Here is a 21,500-nt window from a genome sequence, read left to right as displayed (position 1 = left end):
CACTGTCTGAGTAAAGCACAAACTTTCCCCCCCGGGGCACCTTTTCCCCACCATAGTTCATCACAGACTTTCTTGCACCACGTCTCTGGTACTGGCCACCATTACAGAAAGACGGTGGGACTAATTTGCCCTAATAACACAAACATCATTTTGTGAAAGCTAACTCTTGTCTAACTTAAGTAAATGAGAGGCTTTTATAGAGGATAAATATCTTAGAGGATCTGCCTAGAGATTACCAAATCAAATCTGGTCCAAGTCAGTAGTGACTGAAACCTCTTATAACCTGCTAGCTGTTAAACCAAGTTAGCAGCATCAGTCTATTTCCTGCTGGAGAGATGTCCACAATACAAACTCTCTATCATAAAAAGCAACAGTTGCCTCTTTTCTGGCAGCCTCAGCAGAAGTGTTTAGGTTACATGGATATGGAAACTGGAAGCACGTTCTCACCTGCCCAGTGGTCTAGGTAATTATTTGGAAGCTGAGGCATCTGTCATTGCAGCTCCACTGTTATCAGTATCTGTGTCTGGTGATTTAAAGCAAATCTCAGGTGTGTCTACCTGGGCTGCAGTTGCATCCATGGACAATACTGCAGACACTCTAACATGTGGAAGGCAGCAGTCTTCAACACTGATTAGAAAAAATATATGAGGTCCTTCATTCAACTAGTTGTTTAGTGAGTGGGTGCTGAACACTCAAACTGTCTACAGCAGCATTCAAAACATTTGTAATCTCATAGTCTTAAGTAGACACCCTGGAGCAAAGACGATTGTGGCTTATACCTGCAGTCCTCTCACACTGTCCTGGGGATGGCACACTGTGGGAACGCTGTTCAGTAGGCTGGGCTAGGCCAGCAGGCTGGTCTATATAAACTGAATGCCCCATTAAGATACTTTCTGCTGCTCTTGTCAGTCTAGGTCTTTGGCCTTCACTGAGCTCTCCAATGCTTTTATCAGAGTCCTACATAAAACAGCAAAAAAGCATGTTTAATGAATCATAACGGATGTCTTTCATACCATGCTACATTGTTCAGGTATACTGTGCTGCAGAATGGATTTATACTACTTGTGCTGAATAAAGGCTGCCTTTGAAAAGCAAACATGTGACCCCTTGGGAGAATGAGATCTGCATTTACCATTGTACACAACTGAGAGGCGTTAGGTAGGACTAATGGAAAGATCAGTCCCTTCTCTAAGCTTTACACAGCTACTATTACATACATCTCCATGAAACAACCGCAAATCCACAAAGCCAAGCAACAGCCTCCTCGTTAACAGAGTTGAAAGTTATTAATCCACCTCTTAGTTTGTAGAGGGGACACTCCCCGGTGATGTGTGGCATTGTTTGCATCCCCCCACAAGTGCACTATGGGTTAGTACTGAGGCCCCAGCAGTGAAGGTTGGCTGCGCAGTGGCATTGGCCTGCCCTGAACCTGTTTAGCAGGGACCACTCTCGCCACGATAGTTCAAAGCCAGCAGGTTGGCGAGTGGGATTTGTCACAAGGAATTTGTTTGTGACCTCCTGTGATTCCCATTCCTTGGGAGCACTTAAAAGATACCAAAGACGTACTGTCCAACAGACCAGAATAAAAGGCTCGTCTTCAGCCAGATTCTAGCATGGCGTGAACAGAGACATCCTCCAAGTAGTCTTCCAACCAAGCTGAATGTTAAAAACAGTTAACATGCCCTTGCACAATAGGAAGCAAACTGGTAGTATTTGGTTGTGTGTACGAGGGTGTTCTGAAGCAGCGTGATGCATATTTTGTTCCTAGATGAGGTTTCCTACATGAGAAGGCATGCTTATGCTAGCACTGCCACAGTCTGTGAAGGGATTTGTTAGAGCTTTGAACAGGCTGAGCACCGTGACCAGAGGACAGACAAAAGCAAATTAGTGATGCATTTGTAACTGGCAATACTGACAAGGAAGTGTCACTTTAATTATAGATAGAGTCACAGTTGACACTGGAAAGTTCTTTACACAGTTCATCCATCAGAGCTCATTAAGCAAACAAAATAAAGATTGAGGAATGATTAAGGAGAAGGGTAAAGTTGTTCTATGGACAGTTCAGCCTAAACAAGACAGAAGGAACAAATGGGATATGTTCCACTAAAGTCACAAATAGCAGAAAACTAACCTAAATAGAGATGTTGCATAATTTATGTAGCAAAGTCCTCCCTCTCTCTCATACCCTCCCCCTGCACTTAGTATTAGGCAAGCAGTTCATTCACTTACTCTAAATTAACAATTTTTGCAGATTTTTAGAATTATAATGTTTAATGGGCATATTAACTCAACATTCAATACAGACAGATCATTTTGCTCTTTCTGCTACTCATTAGTCAGAATAGAAATTGCCGCTGGGCCTCAGTTCAGAATGAAAGGAAATGCAAGTTAAGAAAAGCGTACAAAATCTCTGCCACCAATTATTCCCCAGGTCCCCTCAAACTGTCAGAATATCAGAACAGAGTTTGACCAGCTGCAGTGGGAACATTCTTTACGCTCATAGAATGGAGGACTAGGTACTTGTCTTTATTATATACAGGAACAAGGTCTTAGATTTTAAATTTCTATCTACTGTAAGCATTTCAAAGTCTGGAATAGAATTACCAAAAGTCAAATTCCCCCTCAAAGAACTGACTTTCAGTAGCAACAGACTGGATAAAGCTTGAAGTTTTTCCATATGTAAACTAAACTTTAGCTACTTTACCTATTTTTTTTAAATCACAGAACAACATTTGAAACTTAAGGGTTTTTTTCTTTTTTCCCTATACAACAACTTAAGAAAACTAAGGTACCTCAGAGTGGTATATCACTTCTTGTGCAGTAACTGGTGCCTGATTTAGCCTAGCCAAGAGAGAGAGAACAGGATCTCTGTGATATCCTTTATGGGGTCTTCTTATGACTTGTCCTTCACTGGGAGGATCATAATCCTGAAATTAAAAAAAAAACACCTTATTTTTAGTTTTTAGATCCTTATTCCTAACTCAATGGTTAAACTGGAGATTATATTTATAAAGCATCTCCAGGTTACTGCAGTTACCCATTTTAAAATATTTATGAACAGCTGAATATATATAGACCAGCAGCCCATTCTCTTCCTTTTCATAACAAAAGGGTGCAAGCAGCATGTAAAGAGGTTTTGATACAAAAGATTATACTAACAGTTCATGGTAAAAAAAGACCTATTAGACCAGGGATGCTCAAGCCCTGGCATGTGAAGCTGTGTCATCTGGCATGCGGAGCTTCCCATGGGTCCAAAAATTGGGTGGCAGGGGAGTAGTGTTAGTGATAACTGCCACTCCCCAGCTGCCAAACTTGCAGAGCCAGGTGGAGACAGCATGCCCCTGTGCATGAGATCAGGCATGTGGAATGGGGTAATGCAGGGTGCAACCCGGGCACCATTGGCAAGATCCAGAACTGCTTACACAGAGCCCAATCTGGGCAGCAGCTGCACACAGAATCCAGTCAACAGATCAGCCCCATACTACTTGTTTGGTTCATGGAGCCAACAGGTTGAGCACTACTGTATGGGACCATCAAGTCCTATCCTTCTAGAAAGGCACGTTATAACCCAAATGTCTACCACAGCTGATACTGAAAATATAACAACATGTTTGTTCTTAGCTGAACAATAAGAATGCAGAAATGTAGAGTTAGGCTCTCAAATAACTGATCGTCAGTATTTTAATGTGACTAGGTATCAACAAGAAAACAGATCTTTATTTTCCTTTGGCCCAAGTCTGGAGGACACTGTTTCTGCCCCCAAACTCCTAATACCTGTAAGAACAGAGCAAAAGCGACTAACAGAATTTGCATGCGTCGTTTCCCCAACACATTCCATTTTGAGTAGAAAAGGTATAGCTCCCAAAAGCCGGTTGCTCAAAATTGCCAGGACTAATAATCCAGCATTGTTGTTAATACAGAGAAGCAGTCTTTTGACAAACTTCCACCCTGGGAAGTGCAGCTGCCAGCCAGAATTAGATTCCCCCTTTTTTCCCTTTCAAAGAGCCCATGTGCTAGTTTATTAATATATATTTTACAACCACCTTAATTACTAAACAGAGCTGACCCTCTAGAACTCGGATGGAAATTTACAGCTAGCGCGCTGCCTATGTGGGGGGAAAAGGAAAAATTTCCCCCTCCCTCCCTCAGATAAGGAATGCAGGGAGTGTGACAGACTCTAGGTTGCTTGCAAAGATGCACTTGGTACTGCTTTCATAAATAAAACATTTTAGGCTTGAGGGTAACATTGCTTTTGTACACATCACTAATCTATATGCCAACAGCATCCTACTAAGAACTCACCACACAATGCTACTGAAGGAAACTTCTAGGATTTCTTTTAATAGAAAAAACCATATAAAAGAAATTGCTGATACTTTGACTTAGCACAGAAATCAAAGGGTCAAGACACCAGGTAGTTGAAAGGGTTACTTGAAACAAGGTCAGCTGGAGCACCTTAAAAATATCACTATTCCTCTTTAAAAACTTAGGGAGGAATATAAGAGCATTGCTCGGGCATGCCAGGATAAAGTCAGGAAGGCCAAAGCGCAACTGGAGTTGCAGCGAGCAAGGGATGTGAAAGGGAACAAGAAGGGTTTCTTTAAGTATGCTGGTAGCAAGAGGAGGATCTGCGAAAGTGTGTGTCCCTACTGAATGGGGGAGGCAGCCTTGTGACAGAGGATGCAGAAAAGCTGAAGTGCTCAACGCCCTTTTTAGCTCAGTCTTCAAAGGCACGGTCAGCTCCCAGAGTACAAATCTGTGGGGCTGGATGGGATGCACCCGAAGGTGCTCAGGGAGTTGGCTGATGTGACTGTAGAGCCACTGGCCATCATCTTTGAAAACTCTTGGTGATCAGGAGAGGTCCTGGATGATTGGAAAAGGGCAAACATAGTGCTCATATTTAAGAAAGGGAAAAAAGAAGGATCTAGGGAACTACAGACCAGTCAGCCTCACTGCAGTCCCTGGAAAAATCTTGGAGAAGATCCTCAAGGAATCCACTTCAAATCACTTGGAGGAAAAGAAGGTGATTAGGAACAGTCAGCATGGATTCACCAGAAGCAGGTCATGCCTGACCAAGCTGATTGCCTTCTATGATGAGGAGACAGGCTCTGTGGATGCAGGGAGACTGGTGGATGTGGTACCTTGATTTTAGCATGGTTTTCGATATGGGCTCTTACAACATTCTTGCAGGCAAGCTAAGGAAGTACAGGCTGGATGAATGGACTGTAAAGTGGGTAGAAAAATGGCTGGAGCATCGGGCTCAGACAGTAGTAATCAATGGCTCGATGTCTAGTTGGCAGGTGATATCAAGTGGAGTGCCCCGGGGATTGGTCCTGGGGCCAGTTTTGTTCAATGTCTTCATCAATGACCTGGAAGATGGCATACAGTGCACCCTCAGCAGGTCTGCAGATGACACCACGCTGGGAGGAGTAGTAGATACACTGGAGGATAGGGCTAGGATTCAGTGACCTCAACAAATTAGAGGATTGGGCCAAAAGGAATCTCATGAGGTTCAACAAGGACAAGTGCAAAGTCCTGCATTTAGGACAGAGAAATCCCATGCACCAGGACAGGCTGGGGGTGACTGGCTGGGCAGCTTCTGTGCAGAAAAGGCCCTGGGGGTTACAGTGGACAGTAAGCTGAATATGAGGCAGCAGTGTGCCCTAGTTGCCAAGAAGGCTAACGGCAATAATGGGCTGCATTGGTAGGTGTGTTGCCAGTACATCAAGGGAAGTGATTATTTCTCTCTATTCAGCACTGGTGAGGCCACATCTGCGGTACTATGTTCAGTTTTGGGCCCCCCATTACAGAAAGGATGGACAAATTGGAAAGAGTCCAGCAGAAGGTAACAAAATGGTTTGGGGCCTGGGGGACATGATTTATAAGGAGAGGCTGAGGGAAATGGGCTTATTTAGTCTGGAGAAGAGAAGACTGAGGGGGGATTTAATAGCAGCCTTCAACTCCCTGAAGAGGAGTTTGGAAGAGGATGGAGCTCGACTGTCCTCAGTGATGGCAGATGACTGAACAAGGAGCAATGGGCTCAAGTTGCAGCAAGGGAAGTTCAGGTTAGATATTAGGAAGAATTCTCTCACATGGAGGGTAGTAAAGCACTGGAACAGGCTACCCAGAGAGGTTGCAGAATCTCCGTCCTTGGAGGTTTTTAAGACTCAGCCAACAAAGCTGTGGCTGGGATGATCTAGCTGGGGCTGGTCCTGTTGGAGCAGGGGGTTGGACTAGATGTGACCTCCTGAGGTCCCTTCCAACCCTCATTTTCTATGATTCTATGAAATCCATAAACAGTTAAAAGGTGCCTCAATGTTGAAGCAACTTTGCATGCTCCCAATTTTCTAAACAGTTTCCATTTAAGAAGCAATTTCCAGGGATTACAATAAATTCTGAGCAGGCACTAAAATGTTAACATTGCATGCTCATGCCTTGAGATCTACTGGACACATTGCCTTCACACCTGGCTTGCTTTTTAAGCCCCAAAGAGGCACAAAGCCACAGAACAAACCAATCTTGAAGTTTCTCATTTTTCACATTTGACCTATGAGAGCATAAATGTCTTTACTGGAACAACAGTGCAACAGGAAATGCTTCTGCTCTGCATATCTGCCGTCCAAGGGGAACACCACTTGTTGCAAATCCCAGGAATATCTAAAAAACAGCCATGTCTGGCTATGCTCCTGCTCCCTTATGGATCTACATATTAATTCCACAAGGAAGACCTGGAACACAATTAGGGCTCTGTCATCACACCTTTAATTTTTTCCTACCTGTTGGGCACGTGGTCCAGGACAGGAAAGATCCTATACCTGGTATTAAAAATCACCTCTTAGATTTATCTATATATTGAAAGAGTAATCTTTGTCAAAAGACATGTAACACATATGAACAATTTCCAAAGTATGGAGCACAGGAGTAAACAAACTTAGATCTGCCAGACAGACAACAGGGCAGCTATGCAGAGATCACTGCTGTCTTAGATACTTATAAACTATATTCAACTATTATAGTTCGAAAGGAGAGATTAACAAATTATGAGGGGTAAATTGATTAAGAAGAAATATGGAAAAATATTCACCAAAGACATAACTTGTACTTGGGAAAGCTAAAAAGCAAACTCTTCCATTGTTTATGTTCTAGAACTCATTAAAAAAAAATATTACAGTGGTATCAAAAGTGAACAAATATAAATTTGTTTCATTCCAGTAAGCTACGTGTTCTGAAAAATATCAGGTCGCATGGATCACATTCTTAGTTGAAGGGCATAATAACGTTTTGCCATTTTACTTACTATAGAATGTAAGAATGAAATTTGAATAAATAAGTAATATTGTATTTCACATCTAACATCAAAAGTATGTCGAAATAATAAACCATACTACATATTAGATGGAATGTGTGAATAATTTGGCTTTTAACTCAACTATTACTCTCTCAAGAAAGCTGGCAGGAAGACAGGCATCTTTATAAAGAACAATCATTTACTATAATGGGTTCTGAAATTTGTAATTGTTTTACAAATCCATTTGAACAAGCTGGGAATTTTTCACTGAAAACATACTGTTTCTTCAATATTTCTTATTAGTCCTTTTGTCTGTATTTACTGTGTCTAAACAAAAGTATATAAACAGACTAGAGAGCATCTTATCTGACAAGAGAATCCAGCTAAGGTATTACGCTAAATTCAATCTCCTCCTGGTTTAATGCCTTACCATTTCATGGGCGTCATGTAGGGTACTGCATAAACTTTCACTCAGGTTTGGAAGAGACAGTCCTTCTGCTAAGACTGAAAAGAAACACATGCCCACACATGCTACAAATATTAGAAAACATGCCTCTACGACAGCAAGTTAATGATACATTTTTCTAAATTGCAACAAAATGCTTTAACAAAGGTAAAAATTCTTATCACATGTGCCTCATTAGTGTACATTTTTCCATCCCATAAGAAATAATTCTGATGCTTTATGAAATTAAAAAAAAAAGTTCTCACTACAATTTATTCATTGTTCTTGTGCACACGAGAATAATTTAAAAGAAGCTCTCCTGTCATTAACCCCTAGTTATTCTATATCATTTTCTTTCATTAGCAAAACACATAACTTTCATTCACAGAAAAGGAAAAATGGTGAAATTTCTTACATGTCCCCAAAACCACAAACAGTTAGTATAGGTCTACAAATGTACTCTCTCACTTCAGACCAGAGGTGTGCAACCTGGCATGGAGGCCAAATCTGTCCCCGGTGCCATGTTATCTGGCATGTGGGGCTCCCCATACATCTGGAAATTTGACAGTCGGGGAGCAGGAGCAGGTTAATTGCCATGGCTTTGAAAGCTGGCATCCAGCACGGGACTGGCATGCAGGGTTGATCTGGAAGCCACAACAATAAGAGCTGCCACCATGCCAAATTTGTGAACTCTTGGGGAGTCCTGCTGGCAGGATGACAGTCCCATGCACTGGTATGTGGGATTGCTCCATGGCCTTGACCCCACACAGGATCTGGCCCAAAGGTCTGGCCTTGCCCAATGGATCCAGCCCATGGACCAACCCCACACCACTCATCTGGCCCATGGGACCAGAAGGTTTAGCACCACTGTTTTGGACTTCCCAAGAAGTAAAACACATTTCTATTATACCAACAGAGTAACTTTCACTCAGAGCAAACAACAGACACTTATTCAAACCAAACCCTGAATACACAGGTCCCTGGAAATTCAGTTTTACCTTTTGCAGCTATCATCTGACCATAGCTAAACAGGACCTCGCCCTCCGAGATGAACCTGTCTCCAGTTTCTGTTTCCGTTTCTGTGGCAGTTGTACTGCTTTCCTGCGTGGATGGGCCAGAGCTAAGTGTATGCCCAGGAGAGGGAGTCTTTGGTTCACAAGGAACTGATGCAAGGGGTCTAACTGGCTCAAGAGAAGCTGGTAAAACCAAGGTGTCTGGTTCTTCATCTTTAGCCACTGACATGACACTGAAATTCAAGAAAATGTATTCTGAATGCACCAAAATACACCAAACAAAAGTGCTTAAACAAACCATACCCCAAACCCAGCACAACAAAACATACAGTACAAGGCTTTTATCAAAAAAAAAAAAGCCCCTGTTTTATGAATCGGTGTAAGAGAGAAAAAATGTTAAAGTAACCTTAACAGTGAGCTGCGATCCATTTGTCACAAATGGGTCGCTTTAATTAAGGCAGCCAAAAAGTAGCGGCCTATTTTGTAAAATGTTAACAACAGAAAGGCACTTCATTCACCACGGTCACATCTGTTACCGGCAGCTATGGCTAAAAACAACGTACTAAATACCCTGTCAAACAGGAGTATAAACAAGTGTTAATCAAATCTTAACCCGCCCCCAGATTTCAAGTCTTACTTTATTTTATAAACCAGTCCATGATACTATTTATTGAATTGTTTATCTCCGTGCTTCGCAATATAAACATCCTGTGTTTCTTCAAAGTTGCATACTGCTGCAGCTAAATAAAAGAAATTGGAAAAAGATGTGGATTGTTAGAACTCACATAGGCTTTGTGTGGAAAGTCTCCTCGTTCAAAGGACTAGGCTTCTCCTCTTCTAGAGGGAGCTCTGCATCTCCCCATGGGTTTGGAGGCTTTGGGCTTTCCATCTTTGTTGCATCAAAGCCAGGTTCTGATGCTGGAGGGGTCGGTGTAGTTATCTTAGGAGGTGTATCCACAGGGGTAGCAGCAGGTGTGCCAACGGGACTTGTGGCACCTGGAATCTCAAAACCTACACACATGAAACAAATCACAGAGTTCAGACTGGACTGGAAACCAGCAAATAACCTTCAGACAAGATCAAGCTTTTTTTCTTTCCACAAAGTGTTCTGTATTTTGCCTGAAAGGGTTTTAAAAATCTGTGAAGACTGTACTGGATGAGACTAATGTAAATAACTAGTTAAACACTTGTAGGTGCTACACAACCATCCTGTGGTTCTTGTTAACTTCAGTAGGATTTGTGGGTGCTCAGGCTTCTGAAAACCAAGACACTTTTCAAAGATGTATTAATATGGATGCTTACTAACATCAGGAATAGATGAAGCAGCTCTTTTTTGAGCTGGAAAAGTGATATATCAGAGAGATATAAATAGTCTCTGATAAAGGAACACCTGATGTCAGAAGGGAGATTAAACGGGCTTGTTTGTATAGGAAATTTGCTTAAAGCTTTTAAACTATGCAAGCCCCAAACTACTCTCTACATGAAAACACAGGCCCAAGAGTGTTAAGCCTCAGAGACAGTGCCTTTGGAGAAGAAAAGAAAAAGTAACGGATTAACGTACGCTTGCTTCATCTCAAATTTAGTGATTATTTTTTACTACCTGATTCTTTCATTTGTTGGTGAACAAGAACTTCTCCACCAAGTTCTGTAAGAGAAAGGGAAGAATCGGGGGTTTTTACTGGTGATGGTTCTTTTTCAAGAGGTGGTGTATCACATGGTGTAGCCAATGGAGTAGATATTTCACATTCCTGAAAATATAAAAGAAGAAACAAGATAACTAGAAAGTCTATAACACAGTTATCTTACCATTTAAATGTGACTCCTTCAATTCTTCCAACCAGAGTCATTTGAGAAACTTTATCTGAAAATAACAACTTGGGTAGCCTCTGAAGTTGCCAGAAGTGAGAAAACCTGGACTAGGACATAACAAGAAGCCTTCATTCTAGGTGACCAGAGGCTTCAAAATCAGCACCTCAATGGGATTAGCCACTGCCACCAACAAAGAAATAATCAGATTTGTAACTTCCAACAAAGAGTTTTCTCCATGCAATCTTCATCTCTTCTAAATTTATTCAGAACTGCTGCTACCAAAGGGAGTCTAGGACAGTGGTCCTTCAACCTTTTCAGACTCAAGGCACCCCTCATTAGACTTAAGTCCCCCGTCAAAAAATGCCAGCTCTTAGCTTTCACTCATGTCCCTACAGTGGAAAAATAATAAAGCAATTCTTTTGTTGCAAAGAATTCAAGGACCACAACAGGTCAGCATATACTTTTGACACTAAGGATTCCTATTTGAAATCTCTGGGAAGAGAAAGGTTTAGGTACAACTAGATAATCACAAGCTGACCATAAGAGCAACTAACGTGAAACAGCTACGGAAAAAAAGCAAATGTGATTATAAGATATCAGGCAAGGTATTGGTATCTTCAAGATATTGATATCACCATGAGTGACAGAAAGCATTAATGCCATTGTAAAAGGCACTGGTGAGAGCTCATCTGGAATACCGTAGAGAATTGTGGTCAGCTATGTTCAAGAAAGAAGAACTCCAGCTAAAGCAGCTGCAGAGAAGGGCTCTTAGTACAATCAGGGGATTGGAGACCATCACAAAATGAGACTAAGAAAAGCTCCATTTATATAGTGCTGGAGTGTTGGTATAGCCACGATGTTCTAGGACATATGCAAGAGGAAAGGGGTTTTGTGAGTGAGAACTTTTATTGAACCAGCTGCAAGGTTGGGATAAATGTAGAATCACAAAAAATGAGGGTTGGAAGAGACGTCAGGAGGTCATTGAGTCTAACCCCCTGCTCAAAGCAGGTTTTGAATGCAATGCATTATTCTTCAGGTCTGAGGAAAACACAGGCACGACAAAGATTAAAAACAGGTCTGAAAGGCCAAATAATCTACAGTCAGGTCCTCAGATACCACTGCATATGCTGTGAGAAGAATACTGATGACACGCATCTAGCCAACCTGAAATCTGCCTTTATATAACCAGGACACTCCAAAAGAAAAACAGATTGTATCTTTGAAAGAGCTGCCTAAATACCCTGTACTTATCTTCTACAATACAAAAAGAAACCCTTCTGCAACTGCATACCCCTCTTAGTCACCCGCTATCCCACACTGGAGCCAGTAGGAAGAATTATCAAACAATTACAGCCTATACTCAATAAAGATCAGACCCGGAGAAAAATATTCTGAGCCTCCCTGCCATCTCCCCTGGTTCCTGGCTTTCAAACACCACCCTAATCTTGCCCAACTCATCAACAGAAACAAACTCCCCACAGACATCAAATGGGACACAGCTTTGTTCAAGACATCAAATGGGACATGGCCTTTCCTTAACAATGGGTGTAAAAACTTGTCAACACATCTCCACTGCTATAACAATCAACACGCCCCACAATTAATCCATCAGAATCCATGCAGCCTACCCTACACATGCCTTTCCCAAAATGCGGCATCTCTCTCATCTAGTGCACCAAATGCCATCGTGGAAACTACGTGGCTGAAACTAGTCTAAAATTACATGCCGAAATGAATAATCACAGGGGAAAAAAAATCAAGGGGAGAGACCCACAAATGTTTTTCACAGAATAGCCACTTGCTTTCTCACCTCAATATTCTTGTGCTCAAGGAAAATTTACAGCCCACCTTCAAAAAACAAGCCTGGGAACAAAAAATTGGGTTGGGTATTTGACCAATCAAAGTTCGAGCAACTGACTGGTCAAGTGTTGGTCAAGAATTGTAAAAAATTGCCAATAGGTCCAAATAAACAATTTAAAAATCATATTTCTGTCAAGGAAACTAAAAAAAAATGTAGGGTTTTTTTTTTTGTAAAACTGCTATAATCTTTGACTGGTCAAAAATATGCAGTCAATTGACAACATCTGACCAGTGAATTGACCGGCTTGCCAACCCTACAAAAATTCATAAGCTAGCTAGACACTAAGAACCAAAGACTGAACACCAATATTGACTGCATGGCATACTATAATCTACCTGATTCCTGATAATCTTCCTTCATACTACAGGTGATAACAACCCTCTTCCCTTTTGAAAGTCTTTGATCTTCCACTAATCAGGCTCTCTTTTCTTCCATGAGTTGCTCATCTGCAACCCATGGAACTTCCTCTCCTCTCCAATTCTGCAGTCTGCTTTTAATCTCTGCTGTGCCTGCTTTATCATTAGACCTGAGGAAGAATGCATTGCATTCAAGTCTTTCCCAACCATGCAACTGGTCCACTAGACTAGAGGACATCACTCAAAATTCCTTGCCCATCTCTAACTTGTATAGCCTAGTAAAACAAAGGCTGTGGCGCTAGGTCTGCCACCTACAAATACCCAGGGAGGGAGGAAGGGAGTTAGACAACAGAAAGGGAAAAGAACAATTTAAGCTAAATGGTACTTCTACACCAAACAAATATGTATAAAATAGTCATTAAATGAGAAGGTGGCTTGTGCATCAGGGAAATAAGATTCTGGTAAGACCTTTCACTAGAAGCACTAGGAGCAAAAAAAATCACCAGCTTTAAGACTGAGATGGTTATCTGTGTTAGTCTGAAGTCAGGCAGAAGACAGGGCAGATCTGACAAAGTAGGTCTGCCTACAAAAGCATTTGCTTTTCTAAACCAGTTAGTCTCTAAGGTGCCACTCTACCCTACTTTCCACCTAGCTCTAAGGTGGAGCTCAATAAGTTTATGAAAGGGGGCACAGCAGGGGATGACTCAGGGTTCCAGGAGTTCCCTTCTTGTCACACAGTCTTATGTTGAAATCTTGCTTGGCCTGTCTCCAATGAAAGTTGGGAACTGTTGACAAGCAAGTGATTTACACCGCTCTGTGCAGGAAGTCCTCAAAGCTCAACCTGAAATGTTCTGCACAACCTAGGGTATGGACAATCATACATTTTAGCTGATTTAAAAGGGGGAAGGGGAGCTACTGATAAGGATAACACGGAATCCGTCACACTAACTGGATGATCCCAGTGAGTTAAATCACTCTAACTTTGACCTTGGATGAAGCAGGGTTAAAGTTGGAGCAGTTCTGCTACACTTGTTTCCTTACAGAATCACACAAAAGTAACAGCAGCATCCTAAAAGTTTATAGTGGCATCCTTTGAAAAGGATACAATTTGTTGCATCTGTGTCTACCCAGACGAAGCAGTTTTTCCTTATGTCTAGCTGACTGAAGATCGCTTCAGGCTAGACATAAGGAAAAACTTCTTTACAAGAGGAGTGCTAAGGGTCTGGAACAGGCTTCCCCCAGAAGTGGTACAGTCACCCACACTGACGATTTTCAAAAAATGACTTGATGCCCATCTTACTGGGTCACGTGCTGGACTCGATGATCTGGTAAGGTCCCTTCCAGCCCCTGACAATGATAAATTTATGAAATCTAGAGTACAGCATCGAATCTTCTAATGAACATCTAAAAATGTAAATAGATCTAAATTCCTGTAGCTTTCTAGTCAGCTTCTGAATCAGACACTCAATTGTGAAGATATACAATGGATTCTTATATTGGCAAATACTTAAGAAAAAACCCTTTTGGTAAGTACACACACAACACATACCCCTCCTTGCACTGAAGCATCTGTTTATCACTCTAGCAGCCTGGCAATGGAAATAATATAAAAATTCAACCCTGTGAAATACAATATTGCCACTCTTTCTTCAGATGTCAACAGCATGTCCAGGATTTTAAAAAGTTTAAAGTAGTAATCTGAACAAATTGCAAAAGAATTCAAGTTTTGACAGTGAAACTGGTTTAAACCCTGTTGCTGGCAGTCATATACCAAGACCTATGCAAGAAGCTGTAACCAGGTTTGTTCTGTTTCTGAATGGGTTCCAACATCTTTGCATTGGAACGCTCTGGTTACAATTATTCCCACAGTCATTGTAATTATAACATAAAAGCTGAAATAAAATGGACTCTTACTGGCAAAACTGTCATGCTTGGGAGAACGTTTGTAGCAGGGGGGCTCGCGGAGTGGTCCCTATCACCCAGCATGATGGCAACAGTCTCGGTGAGAGCTTCGCTCACTAAATGATTGATCATTTCCAAGTCCACCGGCACACCAGCATTGACAAAGAGCTGAAATCCTCCCCCACCTGCTGCTTCAACTAAAGACAAATAACAAACAAAATTAATACAAAATTTTATGCAATAGCAATAAATGCGCGTAGAAGACAAGGAGCAATCTGCATCCTTCAAGAACCGTCAGACATTCCAAAAATCCCTCACAGAGAGAGGGAAACACTAAGACAGAAGATTTATCTGTGGCAACAGAAGGAACTGGGGGAAGGACTGAGATCAGATCTATGATGTCTGTGCCTGCCTCTCTTGTTTGATAAGGCGGCAGCCATTTGAAATGTCTCTTCTTAACAGGAAAGGTGGAAAGACAGTCAAAAGCTGGTAGAGTTTGCTGCATGCTGTGCTCCTGCTAAGCTGATTTGCCTGGAAGGAGGATGACCACAATTTGGCTTGCCAGACTGGCTAATTTGTGGCCTTTTATTTTATATTAAGGGCACATGACAATTTACTTTTTAGTGGCCTGACAATCCATTTCTCCACTTCCACATAACCCAAAGAGTGAGTGTGCCATTTAGGCTTAACCACCTAAGCAACCTGTTGAAACATCCTTCAGCTTGAACTGGAGCTAGAATATCCTTTCGTCCCATCTGCTTTGAAGGTGGAAAACAACTGAAAATAACTACTGTTCTTACTTACTGATGTCAGAGGTTACAGCCTCACTGTCTTCACTCTCTGATGCACTTATACTGGGCACCGCTTCCTTCTGAACTGGGTACATCCCACTGATAATTCGTGCCATGACCTCTTGTTCCACCCTGACAAAAATAAGTCTCTATATTTAGCAGCCATCATGACACCTACATTTACACGACATGCTATTTCTTCCCAATACATTTACTCCTACTCTTTCATTACCTCCAAACTCAGCGGACACTCACCAACTAATTAACTGGTTTTCAATGGTTTCCCTTCTTTCAATGATTTCATCCAGAATATCTGCCGCATGTTGAGGAACAGGAGCCGGTGCCGTTGGTGGAAATGGAGGACCATTATATTTTGGAGATACAACTTCAGCTTGTCTATTAAATTCCAGAACGGGTTCAGAGAATGCTGGGATTCCATCCTCCTCCTCCTCCTCTTCTTGATCCTAGTGACAGTAACAGGAAAATAAAACTGTTTGGTGTGCTTTCACAATACAGCATCACAAAGGTAAGCACCAGAGCTTTTATTTTGGGAAACAGCTATAGATAGGAATGTAGGACTGGAAGGGGCATCTTGGGCCACTGTGGAGTCCTTTTGCAACTGCAGGCGCCACATCAAATAACCCCATTCATAAACTTAATCAAGCTCTATCTTAAAAACAGGTATGCTATTGCCCCTGTATCTTCCATTTGAAGGCTGCTGCACAACCCAATTGCTTTTCTGTTCAGGTACCTTCTTCTAACTACTAGCCTAAATTTATTCATCGCCAGTTCCTATGGCAACAGTGGCTTTTAGCTAAAATAATTTTTTACTCTCCTTGGCTTTTGCTTCTATGTATTTGAAAAGATCAGATCCTCTCCCAGCCTTTAGTTTGCTAGTCTAAACCAAAGCTTTTTTAGTCTCATCTCATGAAAAGAACTCCCCATTTGCTGATCACCTAGTACACACACATAACATACATTAAAAAAATGCCCTTTACTGGGTCAGACCACCGGTCCATTTAGCCCAGGGCTGTCCAACTTCTAAGTGGCCAGGGGCCAAATGCCTCACAGGATGCATTGGCAGGGGCCACATCAAGGTGAGTAACAGTCCTGCCAGGCCACAGTGAAGGCCCCTCTCCACCCCACAGCTGTACCATGTACCCAGGCTCACTGTCGGCTCCCCTGGCTGTGCCACACTGCACTGTCCCCTGTATTGGGCAGGGGCAGGCAGCAAAAGCCAGATGAGGGAGAGCAGCTTGCAGGCTCTGGATTTTGCTACAGCTGAATCAATGGGAGCAAGTGGCAGCAATTTAACCCCTCATGGGCTGCATGACACCGACAGGCCACCAGTCAGACAACCCTGATCTAGCCCAGTATTCTGGTGTCAAAGGGTGCCTACAGAAATGCACAGGGTGGGGAAAGGCATTTTAATTAAAGCAGTTCCTAGAGACCCACTCTAATTAAAACGGTTCATTGTCACATGTACTAAGCATCCTGCATTCCAAAATGGCCACGGGGGTGCTTTAACTAAAGCTCATTTGACTTGTTTGAGTTAGTGTCTCTACATGGGACATTTAATACACATGATGGTTAATCGTGGTTAGTCAAGTCTGCTCCAACATGTTCTAATTAAAATGCATCAGAGCACATCTATAGGCACCCAAAGAGTAGCAAAGGGTAGATGCTACAAAGGGTGAGGGTGAACAGGGTATGTCCAGAATCACCCACCTCTTGTCCCTCTTCTACCGCAGCTTGCCGTTTAGGAAGTTCTGATTTGGATGCTGCAGCCCTGTCTACCATGCCCAGTATCTACTGACAGGCCTTCCCTCCAAGAATCTGTCCAATCAATCCCTTCTTGAATGCCAATTAGTCTCCATAACATCACAAGTTAATCATCTGCTGTGTAAGAAAGAATTTCCTCTGCTTAGTTTTCAACCTTAGTTTCATGTTATGTCCTCTAGCTCCAAGTATTGTGAGAAACAGTAAATAATAAACCCGTTTACTTTCTCTGCACTTTTTTTGTAGACCTCTATCAAGTCCTCCCTCAAGTGTCTCTTTCCTAAGCTGAAAAATCCTAGCATAGTCTCTCCTCACATGCAAGTCCCTCTAGATCCCCTGATCATCCTTGTTGTCCTTTTTTGTGCCTTTTTATTTTTAAGATGTGGGGACCTAGTAACCCCTTCTTGCCCCTGCTCCAGTTTTAATACAACTTGCTTGAGTGTTGGTGACCATGTGCCATACCAAATATGTACATTTTCCTTTTACTGTTTTGCAGTTAGTAAACACAATTCTAAATCCATCAACACTAAATTTGTAGAGGTACAGGAGTTGCTGATTAAAACCTGATTTGAGCAATTATATATTTCCAGCCTCTTGTGTTGGAAGCAGGAAGTTAAAAGAATAATTCTAAATTCCCTGGAAACGTACTTGTGGTTTAATTATGTTACTTGACATATACACTCTAGAAATGCTGTACCATACCAAAGATTTAAGATCTTTCTGTTTTCTCCAGAGTCTAAATGAACATATCTAGCCCACCACTTGACTGTGAAGCTAAGCCCTCATGTCTATCACAGACTCCTAGAAAATTAAGGTTGGAAGGGAGCTTAGGAAGTTATCTAAGTCCAACCCTCTGCTCAAAGCAGGGCCATTCCCAACTAGATCATCCCAGCCAGGGCTCTGTCTACTCACGTCTTAAAAACCTCCAAGGATAGATATTCCACAACCTCTCTGGGTAACCTGTTCAAGTGCTTTACTACCCTCCTCTCCTCAGAAAGTTTTTCCCAATATCTAACCTAATCTTCCTTTGCTGCAGCTTGAGCCCATTGCTCCTTGTTCTGTCATCTGCCACCACTGAGAACAGTCCAGCTCCATCCTCTTTGGAACTACCCTTCACATAGCTGAAGGCTGCAATTAAATCCCTCTCCATCTTCTCTTCTCCAGATTAAATAAGCCCTGTTCCTTCAGCCTCTCCTCATCAATTATATTCCTTAGCTCCCTAACCATTTTGCTTGCTCTCTGCTGGACTCTCTCCAATTTGTCCACATCCTTTCTGTAGTGGGAGACCCAAAACTGGACACAATACTCCAGATGTGGCCTCACTGGTGCTGAATAGAGGGGAATAATCATTTCCCTTGATCTGCTGGCAACACTTCTACTAATGTGGCCCAGGATGCCATTAGCCTTCTTTGCAACAAGGGCACTTTGTTGGCTCATATTCAGTTTACTGTCCACTGTAACCCCCAGGTCATCTTCTGAAGAGCTGCTGCTTAGCTAGTCAGTCCCCATCCTGTACTGGTGCAATGCACTGAGTACACAATCAGAGAAATCACATTTCTAAGATAAGTGCTACTAACTCCAAAGTTATATGATATTTTAAATAAGCTCATTAATTCTTTTGCTATAATTGTTTGCTGCAAAATTAGAAGGGATTTCTGGGCAATTAAATGTGAGAACACAAAACAGTTTCCCGTGTCTCTAGTCCTTTTGCGTTTTTGTTTTTTTTTTGCCCTTCTTGCATTCATCTCTATATGCAGCTGTGACCATCAAGCCATCTTCCACTGAAACATATCACTTATTCCATCAGATGCACCACAAGGGTGCAAAATTCACTTGTGAAATAAATTTTACTTGGCCAAATAATAAAACAGGATGTGGACAAATGCAAAACTTAACTGCTTTCAAAGGGGAAGGAGAACTGCTGTTTTGGGTGGCTTCTGAGAGTGGCGAAAGTGTGGTTGGGATTAATGGGAGCGGGGGGCTGGACAGGGAGGCGATGGCTGGGGGTTGGAGTTGGAGTTCTTGGGTTTTGGAGTGTTACTTGGCTTGGCGAATCCTGCCCATGGGTAATTTATTTATTGTAAGCTCTGAGCCTTTCAGGCAGGGATATACATCTCATATTAAATAAATAGGTGCCTGCATGAGCCTGCAGCAAATACAAGTGACATAAAATTTGACCCTGAGTGAAGCAGAGTTAAACTTGGAACAGACTTGCCACAGAGTTGCAGCGTAACAGCTTTTATGGGTATTCTTTAATATCGATACAACTGTTATGCATGTGGATATACATATAGACCTTCTGTGAGTAAAAATTCCTCATGGAAATATGAGCTGATGAACTGTATATTTAGTTAGCAGCTTGGATTGTGTAGTGCAGGGGTAAATGAATAAATTAAAAAAAAAAAATCTCAGTTTAAACTCATTTTTACTGGAATTCATCTCCTGAAGTTTTCCAGGAGAGAAACAGACATTCTACCAATTTTTTTTTCCAACTCATGTATAAAACTCTTGTGTATTTTCCTCTGGGGAGGGAAGAATAGGTTATTTTTGAAGGATAAACAGGAAGAAGGAGGAAGCATCCCCCTGCCTCTCTCAATGTTAGTTTTTCTTTTCTTGCTTTCTCTTCCATCCATGTTTGTGTACTTTACTTTGAAAAAGGAATCACAGCCTATAGTTGCACAGGACAGCAAACAGTTTTTCTCTGAGAAGAAAAGACTCTGTGAACCTCTGAAGAGGAGTAATTTACTTGAATAATGCATACATTAGAGCCGAGACAAGCAATTTGCATATTTGGGTGACAAACAAGTTGTATAAAAGCTAAAAGCTTTACTCGTTAAATACCATAATACATACACGTAATATTACATTTAATAACTCATATGAAGGCCATATCATCTTGAAATGCCTCTGGATTACTTGCAAGTTGCTAAGCAATTCATTCTATTGGGATATATGTATTCGTGGTCATAATTCATTCTGACAGCAAATGTACAGATTTCTTTGTCCCGTGTTTCAATATGCATGCTTTCAACTGACTACATTATTCCTATAAATTTTCTTTGATGTCTCCTATTTAATATACCCTTTCCAAAAGTGTTTAAAATGCAAACATGTGGATTAAATAAATAAAGTACCTGTAATAAATCTTGCATATAATTAATACCTTCTGACTACGACATTTTTCTATATTGCCAAGCCACATGCATAAGATATCTTATATTTTAGTAGAATACAGATTTCAAGAGAATGATATGACCTGCGGTGAATAAATAATATATAAATAAAGGTATTTAATTAGACAGACTGAATCTGCTCATTTAACATTTTCCAGCCTTCTCAAAAATTAGCATGAGTGTATACTGTATTACCATTCCTAAGCATCTTTGAAAATATCTATCATAACTACCAATAAAAAATAACCTGACATGAATTTGAAATTCTTTCAGATGTAATTGGAATAGTAACCGCTCTACATTCCATTCAAGTTAAAGCTCACTCTCTTTATTTCCTAAAGTTACATTCAAATAATGTCAGAGTAATTGAAATATAATTAAGGAGAGTCTGACAGCCTTGTTTTACCATTAGAAAAAAATATATTAAGAGCCCCTTGTTACAGTTAGATAAAACTCAGTCATATATTTTTCTTTTTTGACACTGGTGTTTTCAAGTATTTCATGGGAAATGTATGGGCTGCACTACAAACATCATCTCTGAACACTGTCCTGATGAGTAACACATGTCACTACCATAGTCCTTAGGGGAAAATTTAGGTGCCTTGGAAAGAGATCCAACATTTACTCAGGTCAGCACAGTTTATGCCCATTACTATTTGGCAAAGTATGAGTGCGCTATCCAGGATCTAAGTTTCTTTTTTTTTTAAAAAAAATGAGTCCCCAGTGGTTAGAATCAGTCTCACTGTTAGGGTTTGTTTTCACAGGACACGTTAATCACTGCATAAATGTAATGTGTAGAGGGGGCCTTATACTCATGCTTATAAACGCAAAGGTCTGAATCTGAAACAGAGGAAGTTAAACAGGTATCATTCCAATGTAGACACTTTTTTCCCTTTCTGTATAAAAGGGCCTTCTCTCAGTTTAGTTTATGATGTTTTGTACACAGTGCAAGAAAAAAAGGATGCAACAGATAAACTTTCAGTAGCAACGGGGAAGTACTACACTAGGCATTGATGAGAACTCATCTGAAACAGTCAAATTCTCATCACCCTTGTTCAACAACGGTGGGGACAATGTGGAAGG

The 21,500-nt window shown here is 41.3% G+C and overlaps 1 protein-coding gene across 8 annotated transcripts in view; it reads right to left on the bottom strand.

Annotated features, from left to right (window-relative positions):
• The window catches only part of KIAA0586 (KIAA0586 ortholog), a 108,265-nt gene that overhangs the window by 39,564 nt on the left and 47,201 nt on the right, over positions 1-21,500 (bottom strand). For 6 of the 8 annotated variants that reach the window (XM_019480000.2, XM_019479999.2, XM_019479998.2 and 3 more), the window contains 9 exons: positions 15,721-15,929; positions 15,479-15,597; positions 14,687-14,871; positions 10,347-10,494; positions 9,532-9,757; positions 8,732-8,979; positions 7,719-7,792; positions 2,793-2,927; positions 780-957 (listed from right to left, as the gene is read on the bottom strand). In XM_019480000.2, coding sequence (XP_019335545.1) covers positions 780-957; positions 2,793-2,927; positions 7,719-7,792; positions 8,732-8,979; positions 9,532-9,757; positions 10,347-10,494; positions 14,687-14,871; positions 15,479-15,597; positions 15,721-15,929 — 1,522 coding nt within the window. Of the gene's footprint in view, positions 1-447; positions 628-779; positions 958-2,792; positions 2,928-7,718; positions 7,793-8,731; positions 8,980-9,531; positions 9,758-10,346; positions 10,495-14,686; positions 14,872-15,478; positions 15,598-15,720; positions 15,930-21,500 lie in introns of all 8 variants that reach the window. The other 2 variants (XR_002087876.2, XR_002087875.2) reach the window with 1 other exon arrangement.

Source organism: Alligator mississippiensis, chromosome 2 (genome assembly GCF_030867095.1).
Source record: "Alligator mississippiensis isolate rAllMis1 chromosome 2, rAllMis1, whole genome shotgun sequence".
NCBI classification, from domain to species: domain Eukaryota; kingdom Metazoa; phylum Chordata; order Crocodylia; family Alligatoridae; genus Alligator; species Alligator mississippiensis.
Note: the sequence above shows the minus strand (reverse complement) of the source record. Positions and strands in the feature narration are given on the sequence as shown.